General features: G+C 42.8%; 1 protein-coding gene across 5 annotated transcripts in view; it reads right to left on the bottom strand.

The window, feature by feature from the left end:
- TJP2 (tight junction protein 2) overlaps positions 1–14,480 on the bottom strand; it is a 103,970-nt gene that overhangs the window by 55,133 nt on the left and 34,357 nt on the right. Inside the window, exon 1 of one of the 5 annotated variants that reach the window (XM_042447244.1) lies at positions 7,218–7,449. The exons of the other annotated variants lie outside the window; for them this stretch is intronic. Coding sequence (XP_042303178.1) covers positions 7,218–7,274 — 57 coding nt within the window. The 5' untranslated portion in view covers positions 7,275–7,449. Of the gene's footprint in view, positions 1–7,217; positions 7,450–14,480 lie in introns of those variants that run through there. 5 annotated transcript variants of the gene reach the window in all.

The raw sequence follows: 14,480 nt of genomic DNA, 5'->3' as shown, positions 1-14,480 counted from the left end.
CTGGCAAGCAACAGCCCCCTGCTCTTCAAAACTAGCTGGCATTACTCATAATCCCAGGGCTGTTTGGGGCTGGGAACTGGTAATCTCTATGTGCAGTTCTCATATGTTGCTACTAACACTGCTAGGGAGGAAAGTTGTTTATTTTACACTTTTGCCCCCCCCCCCTCCTCAAGTAGGCACCTGTTTAAACCATGAATAAAGACTGGTTTAAACACTTAGTACTCTATATAGCATTTACAATGTTTTCATATAATGCAATGCATTATTGTCAGCCTCTCTCTTGTACTGCTACAAGTACCTTAGGATCAAGCGGTACAGAAATGCTGGTTTCTTCACTTATTTTACTTTATGCAACCAGATACACTCTCCCCTGAGATGCAGCCATTTGGGGGAAAGAAAAAGAAATGAAAATCCCATCTTTTGTTCCAAGTTCGTTTTTGGCTAACAGTGTACCAGGTGTAGGAACAAACAAAATGGCAATAGGACTGGAACACCTCCTCTCCCTCCACCAAAAAAAGAGGGGGAAATGGTTTGAGATATAGGAAATGAGCTATTACTATGTACCCGTTTCAACACATAGAAGCCACGATTTCAAATGCTGCCCTCTGCCAAGTGGCCTCCAGTATTCAGAGTATGAAAACAATGAGAACACACAGAAGTTTTTGTTAGGAAAGGAGAGAAGGGAGAAGAGCAAATTAAAAGTTCTGCTGTTGCATGAATATTTAGCCACCTCTTTTCTAACGTGCTGCATTAAAGAATGTTTTCCGGATGATCTTGTGACTGCTCAAAAGACTAGGTTCAGCCAATTCTCACAGTGGGTAGCCTTGCTTTGTGTCTGGAAGCAGAGAAAACTGTTGGCCCTGGAAAAAGTGGCTCAATATGAGTAACTATCAATGAACCAGACAAAACTTAACATTCGTTTTGGACTATACAATAAAAACAAAAGGAGGAGTTTAAAAGAAGGTGCAAGGCAATGAGCATTTGCTGTCCCTTTGCAAAGTGGAAAGAATGTGTTCATTTCTGCTCTATAAGAGCCACAGAAAAATTAGTCGATTTCTCATTTCTAAGGAAGCGAACAAGCAATTCTTCATCAAAGTCATCCAGCTACTAAAATATACAAGACACCTGGGGTCGCATATAGGGAGAAAAATGAGATATCCACTTAAAAAAATAAAAAATAACAGTTATATAACTTTCCTGCTGAAGAGCAGAATATCATTTCCCACCAAAGCAGGACTTGAATAAAAAGAGTGATGTGCACTAAGGCTGCATCTGCACTGTAAAAATAATTAAGTTTGACACCATTACAACTGCCATGGCTCACTGCTATGGAATTCTGGGATTTGTAGTCTGTGAGATATTTAGCCTTCTATGTCAGAGAGCTCTGGTGCCACAACAAACTACAAATCCCAGGATTCCATAACATTGAACCATGGCAGTTAAAGTGGTGTTAAACTCGATTATTTCTGTAGTGTGAATTAAACCTAGGAAACAAAACTCCAGTCTCACACTCTCGCCTCCCCGCAAGGAGCATTGTACCCTATCATGACTCTGTTGTATCTCTTTCTGCAGGGTTGGTCCCAAAGACTCTGAAAAAGCAGCCCTAGACACCTTCCCTGTATCATCCTCCAGTCCACCTACAACCCCAGACACAACTGATCTCAAATTATTTCTAGGCTTAGGCTGGGTTGTGCCTAGCCAGTACTCTGATTGAAGGCTGCGAAGCAATACCACATATATGCAGACAGGACTTGGAAAGAATCTTGCCTAAAATTTTGGAGAGCTGCTGCCGCCAATCTGAGTTGGACCAAATGGACTAATAGTATCACTATGTATAAAAAACAACAACTGCTATGTTCCTTTCTGTTCCCCGTAACACTCTGAATAACACCTGACATCTGATTTTGGAAACTAAGCAAATCCAGTCTGTTTAGTACTTGGATGGATGAATCCTGGGGAAAATCAGGGATAGGTCAGGAGAAGAAACCATCTTACCTGAAAACCTGGAGAGCCTGTGCTGATGGTCAGAGTTGACAATACTGAGTTAAATGGACCAAGGCCACAAGCACATTATGCCTAGTAGGCCTGTTAAATCCCAGACTGAGTTCTGCCAGCTGCTCCCACCATTTGCACCTGCAGCCTCCCCATGACCTCATAGTCAGAGGCCCATTCACACTACAGAACTATAGCACTATTGTTCCATTTTAATTGCCACAGTCCTGTCCAATGGAATCCTGGGAATGACAGTTTATGAGAGGCATTTCCAATTCTCAGCCAGAGTGCTTCTCTAGTGCTTCATCAAACTACAAATCCCATGATTCCAGAGGGTGGAACCATGGCAGTTAAGAGTGGCACAATGCAGTATAAATGGGCCCCAGACTGCCTAGATACCCTAAAAGCAATGGATCCCATCTGATTTTGAAAGCTAAGCAGGTTCAGCCCAGATTAATACTTGGATGGGAGACCATCAACAAATATCACGTGCTGTAGACTACATTTCAGAGGAAAGAACTGGCAAAACCACTTCTGAGTACTTCTTGCCTAAGAAAAACCTATGAAATTCATGGGGTCGCCATAAATTGACAAGCAACTTGAAGGGCCATATATACCCGCACAAACAAATGGGCACCAGGTGTGAGCAGAGAGTGGATCTCAGCCTCCTGCTCAGAAAAAGAAGCACATAACAAAACATTACTGTAGTTTTCACCCTAACTTTTATTCAATGCTTGGAAAAATTACTTTATTGGACAAATGCCAGAATGTCTCATCCTGTTTAACCAGTTTATTAGCCCAGAATGCCTCTAGGCCCAATTTACACTTCTGAGTAGAATGGCCACTGCCACTTTCCTTGGTGCTTATGTTCAAAATGCCAAACAAGCAAAATCTATTTTTATAAAACTGGAAGGGATGATACTGTCACAAAACATACCTCTTTAAGTAACTGACACACACACACACACACACACACACACACTTGTGTATTTCACAATTGTATGCCTTTTGATAGAATAACCTCAGATATTAAATAAGGCAAATAACCCATACACAAGCAAGAAGGTATGGGCTGCATCAGCATAAAATAATAATAATAATAATAATAACAAGTCATAATTTGAGCACACAGCAAGAAATATTAAGTTCATCACCACTGTCTAAGAAATACCTGGAAACAAAGCAGCAACAAAAGACCAGCATTGTATCTGACACTAATGTGTGAAAAGCTAAATCATTTCTGTATTTTCCCAAGCTCCAATATTCTTTGGGGAAATGATATATACAGAAGCAATGGATTCAGAACAGTTAACTACATTATTTAAAGTAAACATAAATAATAGATAGTCTCATCGTTTCCAACAGCTATTATGTTGAAGGCATTAGCAAGCTGCAAAGAGCTTCTAACTTCTTAAGGTTACCATATAATGCTAAAATATAAGAAATTACAATATGAAAAGTTTGATGGATTTAAATTAAGGTGTATCTGTATTTTTAACAGTCTACACATAATGACAAACCAAATGCTGTTAAAAAAACAAGTAGGCTGACTGTTGTGTCAAGAAAGAGTGCAATGGTGTCATGCATGTTTGGTCTCGTTATTTGGTACAATTGTGTCTGTTGGTACTGCTGTGTCTCTCTGATGCTATTGCTTTATACAGTACCAGTCTTCCCCAACCTGGTGCCCTCATCATGTTTTTGACTTCAGTTTCCCATCGTCACCACCAGACATGACCAATCACCAGCACTCTTGGAGACATCTGGAGGGTGCAGATTTGGAAATCCTACTGTCACTCTATTTCTAATATATTATTGTATCTTGCTAGAGAATGTGCCAGGAATGTTGAACACACAAGCTAAACAATTACCATAAGACTTAGTCAAACCACCTCAGACTACTCCTTGCCTAAGAGAACCCAATGAAATTCAGGGGGTTGCCATACATTAACTGACTTGAAGTCACACACACACTCAAAAGATGTTCAGACTGCGTAAAACTGCATCTACACAGCAGCAGCACTTCTATCCTGGCCTGCAAATTTTTATTTTATTTTATTTTAATCTGGATGTTGTTAACTTTCTGGTTACTATAAAAAAAGCCAGCAGAACTCCTGGTCTTTATAACAAGCTACCACTTTGACTGCATTTTGCATAGAGGTAGTTCAACAGGTACTTAAAGAGTCTCCTCCAACCCCCATCCCGAAACTGAGAATTAACACAGGAGAACTTCAAAAGATTGCCTTTAGAAACACTCATCTTTGTTTGCACAGAGATGCAAGTCTGCCTAGACTTGGAGCCCTGAGAAGTATCTGGACATGAATCACAGGATTTTTTGTTACCCATCTTTGATATCACAGTAATTGTTCCCTCATATACTTAAAACAACCATTTGTATAAAATTATAAGTTACTTAACATGTGGCAATCCCCTGAATTTCATTGGGTTCTCTTAGGGAAGAGTAGTCCGAGGTGGTTTGACTCTTATGGTAATTATTTAGCTTGTGTATTTTCTCAGAATTATACTAAAGCACTCTTAGTTATACAGAACTAGCTAATAGACAAGGTGAACAATATTTGTTACGGGGAGAAAGACGATACAGCTGTGTAAGAGAGAGGCAAAGGAACTTAGTCAATATTATAGTATGTGTGTGTGCATTTTTAGTTAATGAAGTGTGGTGGTTGTGGTGGTGTGTGCTTTCACATTTCAAACTTATGGCGAGTTTACGGTGAACCTGTCATGGGGTTTTCCTGGCAAGAGTTGTTCAGAGGAGATTTGCCACTGCCTTCCCCTGAGGCTGAGAGGGTGTGACTTGCACAAGGTCTGTGGTCAAATCCAATGTGATGTCACTCGACTTCCCTTCATATAACTGGGATTTTCCTCCCTTCTTCCATACCTGAAACTACCAGCATTCACCCCCCAAAAAAAATCTGCCTATGGAGGATCCCTGCCATCTGGTGCAGATGTACAAGTTGCAAGGTGTGAATTATGCCCCAACAATGTCTGCTTTGATGACAGAAAGGCACCCCAAATACAATCCATAGATCTGAATGCAGGCAAGATAATCTTTCACTGTTAAGTCAGAAGAAACCCTGGCCCATACAAGAAGGCACCTAAAATTCAAAGTACTGGATGTCAATCAAACTTGAATAGGAATGAAATGAAGTGAACAACAACGAAGCGGCAATGTGCCACGCCTATATTTTACTTTAATATCCAGTAGCTTCTTCAGCTAGTATGAGAACATACTTTGAGAACGCATCTGCTTTCATGGACTGAAATTCACGAACTCTCAGTTGAAAGATACATGCATGTGCATGGCAAAACAAATTAATGTGCAACATTCCTGTTCAAAATTCAGGCATATACAAAGCATTGCTTACAGTGGCAGTAGCTGACGGCAGTACAACCTTTCTAGATTTGCTAAGCTGATCGAACCACCTGTAATGGGAAAGCAAACTCAGGTATCCGGAACCTTAAAAAAATCTCCAAACTGTACAGTGCTATCATTCTATCTATGCTAAAGATACTGAGGACATTTCAATGACTCTAGAAAAACAAAAATGCCACCTAAGCTCATGTAAGCACTCTCCACCCCCAGCAATGTCAACATATAGAATGGCAAATAAATACCTGGTTTTAAATGCTTGCTCAGCACTTGAGAACACTGTCCCAACCTAGCATACTTGGAGTGGGGGATAGGGATACATAGATAACCCCAAGTATGCCATTCTGCCATCTTCTGAGAAGGGTTAAATACAAATGTCAGCAATACATCATGGCCACAGAAAATGGCATTTCAACAACCTACAAAAATACTGGCTGTGCCAGTCTGTACATCCTGACAACCCATCTATAACAAGGCACAACAATGCTCCCCAATCTTTGACCCCTCTTCCGTGTGTCTATAATCCCCTTTGCTAAAGACTATAGGAGGAAAAGCATCCTTCATTGTACAGGTTGACTCTCCCTTATCCGAAATGCATGGGATCAGAGGTGTTTGGGATTTTGGAAAACACATTTGCCAAGTTTGTGTATGCTGAACCATCAGGAAGCAATACTGTCACTATCTCTGCCACCTATGAAAAAAGCTTTGGATTTTAGAATATTTCCGGATAAGGGAGACTCACCCTGTATTTGCAAAGTCATCAAGTTAAGACTCATTTTTCTTAGCCAAGTAGCCGCACCAGTTACCTTTTCATTTACACACATACATTTAAAGATGCCTGTTCAGGCTAGCCCAGGAAGCGCCAACCCTACGTCAAACAGGGCCCCACCGATCCCCATGACTTCAAACATTTACCCCCACCTCACTTTTCCAGAACAAGTCCTCCTTTTCAACTTTCTGCCCAGAAGGAGTTCCCAAAATGTCCTCCATTTTGTGCATGACCAAGAAGCATGGATTTACATTTACCTGAATGGGTTTTTTTAAAGCTTTTAGTTGGTCACGTCCTCCATTTTCTTCCAACATCCTACTACATTTTGTGGTGCCTTGTCCTCCTTTGCAGTGAGGACATCTGGTCACCTTCCCTTGAACCCTCTGGGCTGCTGGGGGGGGGATGGAGGAAGATTTTGTGGGTCAGGATGATGGGGGGTTGTTTCCAAGGGGGGGGAAGAACTGTAGTTAGGGGTTATAAAGGTCACTCAGTCTATAAAAATTAATATAAAAGCTCTGTGTGTGTGTGTGTGTTTAAAAGCCTCTCAAACAAGCCACACAATATCATCAAGTAAGTTGAACAACACATACAGAGTAAAAGAACTATGGTCTCAGTGTTGGGTCTAGGACTCTGGAGGTCAGGGTCTGAATCTTGGCTCAGCCATGGAAACCCACTGGGTGCCCTTGAGCAAGTCACACTCTCTCAGCCTCAGAGGATGGCCGGTGGCAAACCATGTGGAGGACTACATTGGTTTATTTAGATTGATCTATTTCATTTCTATCTACGCTCTGGGGGGCCAGTCTTCAAATCCTGGCTGGGCCCTGGAAACCCAGTGGGTGCCCTTGGCCAAGTCACACTCTCTCAGCCTCAGAGGATGGCCGTGGCATGCTCCCCTCTGAAGAAACTTGCCAAGGAAACCCCAGGAGAGCTTCACAGCCTTCGGGCTCTTACTTACACCAACACCACCAACAAAGGACCAGAGAGCCCTGTGGGGGCAGCCAAAGGGGACTGCCAGCCTCAGGGTCTTCTTCTTCTTCCTCCTCCTCCGGAGAGGGCGAGGGAGCTACTCACCCGGGCCCAAGAGGAGCCTAGTGGTCGCAGCAAGCGGTCTCCTCCTCGCACCGGCATCTCCAGGGCCCCCTTTCAGGGGAAGGGGCTTTTGGGGGGAAGTGGAAAAGCCCTTCCAAACTTGGGCAGCCACCCCTTCCTCCTTCTCCCTCTCTCAGATCCCAGAAAGGCTGGAGAGCCAGGCTTCCCAGGGGCAGAAACTACTTGTCGGCTTCCCCGGAGGCATCCCCGCCCCTGCTTCCCTTCTCCTCCTCCTCCTGCTCCCCAAACCGGTTCCCTGGCGGCCAGCCTCTTCCTCAGCCCCCCCCCTCCTTCCCAGGCTGGCTGGCAGGAGGAAGCTACCATTCCCCAAAGAGAGGGAGGGAGGCGGAGGAAGGACCGCGCGCTCTGGGAGCATCCTTCTCCCGGCCCAGGCTGGAACCCAAACCCAAGGGGAGCCCCAAAGGAAGGGCCTGGGGAAGCCAAGGGGGAGGGAGGGAGGGAGGGGGCCATACAGACCTCTTCCCGCCTCCTCCTCCTCCCCCCTCCGGGGCCGCTTGGTTCGGTCCCGGTGCTGGAACCCTGCGCGGCTCCCATTGCACCATCGCGGCGCCTGCCTCCAGCCTCCAGCCCTGAGCGCAAGAAGGCTCGCTCTCTCTGCTGGGCGCCTCACATGATGATGATGAGGAAGAAGAAGAAGCCAGGGAGGAGGACTGCCCCAGACACTCTTCTCCTTCTCCTGCTGTTTTCTTCCTCCTCCTCCTCCTCCTCTGCCAAGAGATGCTAGTAGTGCTAGAGGAGGAGGAAGAGGAGGAAAGTTGGAGCAAGTTTTGCAGAGGCAGGTGGTGGTGCTTGGATGCCTTCAGGTCCTTTCCAACTTGTTGTTGTTGTTATATTTGTTTGTATCCCGCTCTCTCCACAGAACTGGGACTCAGAGCAGCCTCACAACATTAAAAACCAGCACTATTAGAAAAACATAGAAAAAGATGCCAGCCACAGATGCCGGCCAAAGGTCAGGAATAAACTTCAACAACACGGCCCCATATAGACCAAAAGACCCATATATATATATATATATATATACACACACACACACACACACACACACAGAGTACATTTAAAAAGGAATTACATTGTTACAGTATTAAAATAGTTATTAAAAGAGTACTGTAAAACATATTTTTAACTGTATCAAATTTTTAAACTGGTCCAACATCCCAGCCTGTCCTGATAGCAATTCCTGAAAGGCCTGTGTGAACAGGTAGGCATTCACCTGCCAACAGAAGGCCATCAAGGAGGGAGCCCTTCTGATCTATTCCCTTGGAAATCAGGGCGTTCCAGAGTCTAGGGGCAGCCACAGAGAAGGCCCTCTCTTGTGTCCCCACCAGTGTGTTCATGATGGTGTTGGGACAGAGAGAAGGGCCTCTCCAGAGGATCTCAGCGTCCAGGTTCATACAAGGAGATATAGTCTGCCAAATAGTGCGGACCTGAGCCATGAGGGCTTTATGGGTAATATCCAGCACCTTGAATTGTGCCCAGAAATAATGAAGCTGTTTCAGCAGAGAGGCGTTGTTGTTGTCGTCATCCACCCTCAAGTTGATCTCGACCCATGGCAACCCTGTAGATGAGACATCTCCAAGGCTCCCTGTGCTCCATTGCTCTGCTCAGGTTCTGCAACTTCATACGCATGATCTCCTTAACAGAGTCCATCCATGTGGCCTTCCTTTCTTTCTGCTTCCCCCCACCTTTCCCAGCATTATTGTTTTTTTCCAGTGACTTGTGCCTCCTCATGATGTGGCACCACCACCGCATGGGGAAATCTGAAAGGACTGCTATCACGCTTCCATAGTGACCCATAAGTAGGTCAAGTTGGGATTTTGGGGTCAATTTTTGAGAATAAATTTTTAGACTTACAGACAAGTATATACAGTAGTTGTTCCAAGTCTGTGATGTTTTCGGCTAGTAGTATAGTGTTGTCTGCATATTTTAGATTGTTGATATTCCTTCCTCCTATTTTCACTCTTCCTTCTTCTGTGGCCAGGCCTGCTTTCATATAACATGTTCTGCATACAAGTTGAATAGACAGGGTGAAAGGATGCAGCCATGTCTGATCCCTTGCCAATTGGGAACCATCCTAAGTTCCCGACTTAGGGCGACCCTAATGCTATGTAACTATTGTGGGGTTTTCTTGGAAAGTTTCTTCAGGGAGAAGTTTGCCATGGCCACCCTCTTGAGGCTGACACAGTGCAACTTGCCCAAGGTCACCCAAATGCATCTGAGGAAGTAGACTTAAGTCTAGGACTTAAGTAGACTTTAGTCTAGGTGCTACAAGATCTTTCTACATAGTAATTCCACAGATTAACACGGTTATATTGTTGAAGTCACCCACTGGATTTACATGGCCAAGCCAGGATTTGAACTCTGATCTCCAGAGTCATAGTCCGGTGCTCAAGCCACTACACCCAGGGCTAGTAGTTGTTTTTGTTGTTGTTGTGTGCCTTCAGTATAGCGAACCTATCATGAGGTTTTCTTGGCAAGTTTCTTCAGAGGGGAGTTTGTCATGGACATCCGCTGAGGCTGAGAGTGTGTGATTTGCCTAAGGTCACCCTGTTGGGTTTCCATGGCCAATCCAGGATTCGAACCCTGATCTCCGGAGTCATAGTCCAACACTGAAACCACTATACACACGGCTGTTGGTTGTTGTTGTGTGCCTTCAAGTGCTTCCCAACTTATAGCGACCCTATCATGGGGTCTTCTTGGAAAGAAGGGATGTCATAATGAGGTGGGAACAAGCTTGTTTTCTGCTGCTCCAGGGACTAGGACCCAGAGCAATGGATGCAAACTACAGGAAAAGAGATTCCACCTCAAGATTAGGAGGAACTTCCTGACAGTAAGGGCTGTTCGACAGTGGAACACACTGCCTCGGAGAATAATGGAGTCTCCTTCCTTGGAAATCTTTAAACAGAGTCTGGATGGCCATCTGTCGAGGATGCTTTGATTTAGATTTCCTGCATGGCAAGAAGTCGGAATGGATGGCCCTTGCGGTCTCTTCCAATTCTATGATTCTATGAGCTGCTTCAGAGGGGAGTTTGCCAGGGCCGTTCTCTGAGGCTGATGAAGTGTGGCCTGCCCAGGATGACCAGAGGTCCTCTTTTTCCAGGACATGTCCTACATTTCAGCCTTCTGCCCAGAAGGAATTTCAAAATTTTCTCCATTTTGAGCCTGATTAAGACACGTGAATTTACATTTCTATGAATGCTTCTGGCTTTTATTTGGTCATGTCTTCCTTTTTTTTTTTACTGTCCTACATTTTGCAGTGCCTTGTCCTACTTTGCAGGGAGGACATCTGGTCCCCCTGCTGGCAGCTGCTCCTGGCTTCTGAGGACAGGATGACCACCTGTCCTCCTTTTCCAGGACATGTCCTACATTTCAACTGTCTCTCCATGGGGAATTTCAAAATGTCCTCCAATTTGAGAATGATTAATATAAATGTAAATTCATGCTTCTTAGTGTTTTTACACATAAACCACTACCCACACTGGCTCTCTTGCAGGAAGCAGATACTGGCCACCAAGTGTGGCAGGGCATTTTCAGAGCAGGAAGGCTAACTGGGTCAGAGAGGTGAAGGAAACTGTTGAGGAACATGCATTCTAGTAACTGTGGTTTTAAAAAAAACTCAGTTCACTGAATGGTAGAAAGCATGACTGTGCAAACCTAACAGGCTGCATCCACACTGCGGAAATAATCCATCATGACACTACATTAATTGCCATGGCTCAATGCCATGGGATGCTGGAAACTGTAGTTTGTTGGCACACTAGAGCTCTGACAGAGAAGACTAAATGTCTCACAAAACTATAATTCCCAGAATTACATCGCATTGAGCCAAGTCAGTTTATCCTACCCTCTTGGTTATCACCTCAACACCCACAACAAAGCGCAAAGCAGAATTTAATATTCCTCTTCCACCAGTTAGTAAGGTCATATCCTTACTATAAAATAATGACAAAATTACTATTATGCTGCACATGAAAAGGAACTAGTTATTTGTAAATAGTTACTTCAAAGTAATGGGAAAATATGCAAGTGAGAGCTCAAATAAAGTGAAAAATCCTGTTATTTCTTTCCTCAACTCTTCTGGCCATTTGTGCTAAAGCACCACAATGACTAAGGGTGCATCTACACTATTGAAATAATGCAGTTTGACACTACTTTAAGTGCTGTATCTCCATTCTATGGAATCCCAGGAGTTGTAGTTTTAAAAGGTCTTTAGCTTTCACTACCAAAGAATGATGGTGCCTCACAAAACTACAATTCCCAGAATTATGTAGAATGGATCCATAGCAGTTAAAGTGGCGTCAAACTGAAATATTTGTACAGTGTACATGCACTCTGAGAATCACTTCATTCATGCATATGGATTATTTATATCATGTCTTTTTTCACAGACTTGGGACTCAAGGAAAATGAGAGAGGGAGAGGTTATGTTTTAGCATCGATGGCAAAAATTTATGTATGTCAATCTTCCCTTGCAGTATTCTTAGATGATTTTGGACTACAACATTCACCAGTGCCAGCTGGCAGTCTGACTTGAAGGGCAGATCTTCCACTAAAGCTCTGATCTTAGACGGTTACAAAACAAGTTGGACGCCTGTGCTTTTTAGACCATGAGTTACTATCACACGTTCTGTCTTGATTTCAGCTTGGATCAACCTCAGTTGTCACTGTTACTTCCTTTGTTTCATATTTCCCTTTACACAGTGGACATTTTATTTCTGCCAGAGCAATTGTATGTTTCAGACTTGGAGAACTGGAGAACATGCAGTACAATAATAAATAAGATAAGGCAATCAAATTGTATTTTTAGCAGCTATCTCACTGAGGTTGTCTAATCCATGTCTTATACCTTTTCCTCTCAAAAGCAAAGTGAAGTTTTTTCCAGAAAAGGAAATCAGTTATTATCCCAGTTATCATCACTTTTTCTCTTTCAGTGTCCTAGTTTTATTTTAAGAATACCAGATGCCTTCTACATAATAAAACATCTTCAAACATAATAAAACATTCTACACACCCAAGACTGCTCATCTTAAACATACCACTTCAGTGGAAGGATGCTCTTTCTCAGAAAACAAGCTCATGACAAAATTCAACCAAGAATTCTGAAGTGTACAGTGAATGAGGCATAATATCTTTATGAAAAGAGACCTGTGAAAAGCCAACCAATGCTAGGCCCAGTCTAGCTCCTGTAACCACTCAGCAATTATACTAAACCATGGACTAAGGCATAAGACTGGCTTGTGGGACTAGATGCTCTCAAACAGTTCTACTCCAGAAACTACTGCCAAGAACCGTGTAGTTAGACTGAAATGGCTGCAATAGCGTGCTCATGTTGTGGGATCAAACCTCTGCACTCTATTTCCAAGATTCTTGTCTTATTTCTCTCATTATTAGCCCCATGGAGCCTGTACCACCTGCTCCAGTGATTCAAGTCATACCTGTGGTTATAGCAGCCTCCTCCAACCATGCCTGTCACAATATACCTGTCTCAACACAAAGTTTCAAAAACATTTAATAATTTTTCCCAAAAGCTCAAAACAGTTTATAAAATGGAAGAATTACCACTTTTGTAGATCTCAACAAGCTATGACTTGATCTGCTGAAATCTGGTTTGCTTTAAGGTATGAACCTACCTCTCCTAAAAAGCCATGGCTTGTTAACCAGCCAAAGCACACAATATGGATCCATAGTTGGATTTTGGTTTATGACCTTGTTTAAACTATGGATTGGTATGCTTTTCTTTCTGTTTTTTAACAGGTAGACCAGAAGCGCATCTCAGAATTACTAGTATATACATTCAGCAGCACATCTCAGAACAGATTTAGATGCAGTGCCACATCAGAGTTTGGTGTTACAAAAATGAGCTGCCAAGAACCTTGGGTTTCCACTTTCTTTCCTCACTTTTCTCTATCATCCAAACCACACTGCAGAAATAATTCAGTGTGAGACCACTTTAACTACCCTGGTTCAACGCTAGAGTATTCTGAGAACTGTAGCTTTGTGAGTCATGTAGACTTCTCTGTCAGAGAACTTTAGTACCACAATAAACTACAATTCCCAGAATTTCCTAGCACTGAGCCAAGGCAGTTAAAGCAGTCTCAAATTGCATTATTTCTGCAGTGTGTTTTGGACCCATGTGCAGAATTAGAAGTTCTTGATTCTAGATTGTGGCAAGCCATTCTCAGTGAGATTTGGATCAAATGACATACTATGACAGACTATGGTTTGGAGCCGGTCTTTAATCTCATAATTCTCATAATTTAAACAAAACGTTGTTAAGACACAAATTTCAAGGTACTCGCATTAACCATAGTTTGAAACTCTGGTTTAAATGGTCCCTTGATGGCATTTGGTCATGTTATTATCAGTGGAGATCTAACACTAAACCATAATTAAAGCTAACGGGACAGGAAGAAGCAATATATGTTCTCTGTTTGGCTCTCAGTTTTCAAAACATTTTTTTGCAGCAGATCAGCATTACATTTGTAACAGAATTCAGAGAGACATGGTTTAAATCAAAATATTCCATGAGGGGAAAAATATTTTGAGGTTATTTTTTTGCTTACTATGTACAACTAATTTGCTGCATTTCTGTTTCTTGGCTTCTTATCATTTGTGACATTTATATGACATTAGATTCTTTGGCTTTTAGAAGCTCCTCTTGACATGGTGTCACTTGGAGTCAAGCTCCCATGACATCTCTTCTTTCACAGTAATCAGTTTTTTTAAGGTCACAAGCAAAATAAGCAGAATTTTTCCAAACACAAAAGTAATGTTCTCAAAGCCTTTTCACACCACTACAAATGTCAGCTCCCCACAAGCAAAACTACCAATTATAGTGAAACAGTTTTCTCTTTTCAGCAGTCAAAAGGCTCACATGCAGCATTTGTCATGGTCCCTGCTGATGGTATATTCCCTTCCTCACTAGAAAGTCTAGAAAAAAAATGATCCTCTCCTATGTTTGTCCAGTAGAGCAAGAAACTCTGTATTCCTCCCCATCTCCCTAATGGCTGGTGGTAAAAGTTGTATAAGGTCCAAAACACACTGCAGAAATAATCCAGTTTGAGATTGCCTTAAATGCCCTGGCTCAATGCTAGGAAATTCTGGGAACCATAGTTGTGGGAAACATTTAGCCTTCTCTGTCAAAGAGCTCTGGTGCCACAATAAACTGTAATTCCCAGGAATCCGTAGTAGTCAGGGCAGCTAAAGTAGTCTCAAATTGGATTATTT

This window comes from Sceloporus undulatus, chromosome 2, assembly GCF_019175285.1.
Source record: "Sceloporus undulatus isolate JIND9_A2432 ecotype Alabama chromosome 2, SceUnd_v1.1, whole genome shotgun sequence".
In the NCBI taxonomy this organism is placed as follows: Eukaryota; Metazoa; Chordata; class Lepidosauria; order Squamata; family Phrynosomatidae; genus Sceloporus; species Sceloporus undulatus.
Note: the sequence above shows the minus strand (reverse complement) of the source record. Positions and strands in the feature narration are given on the sequence as shown.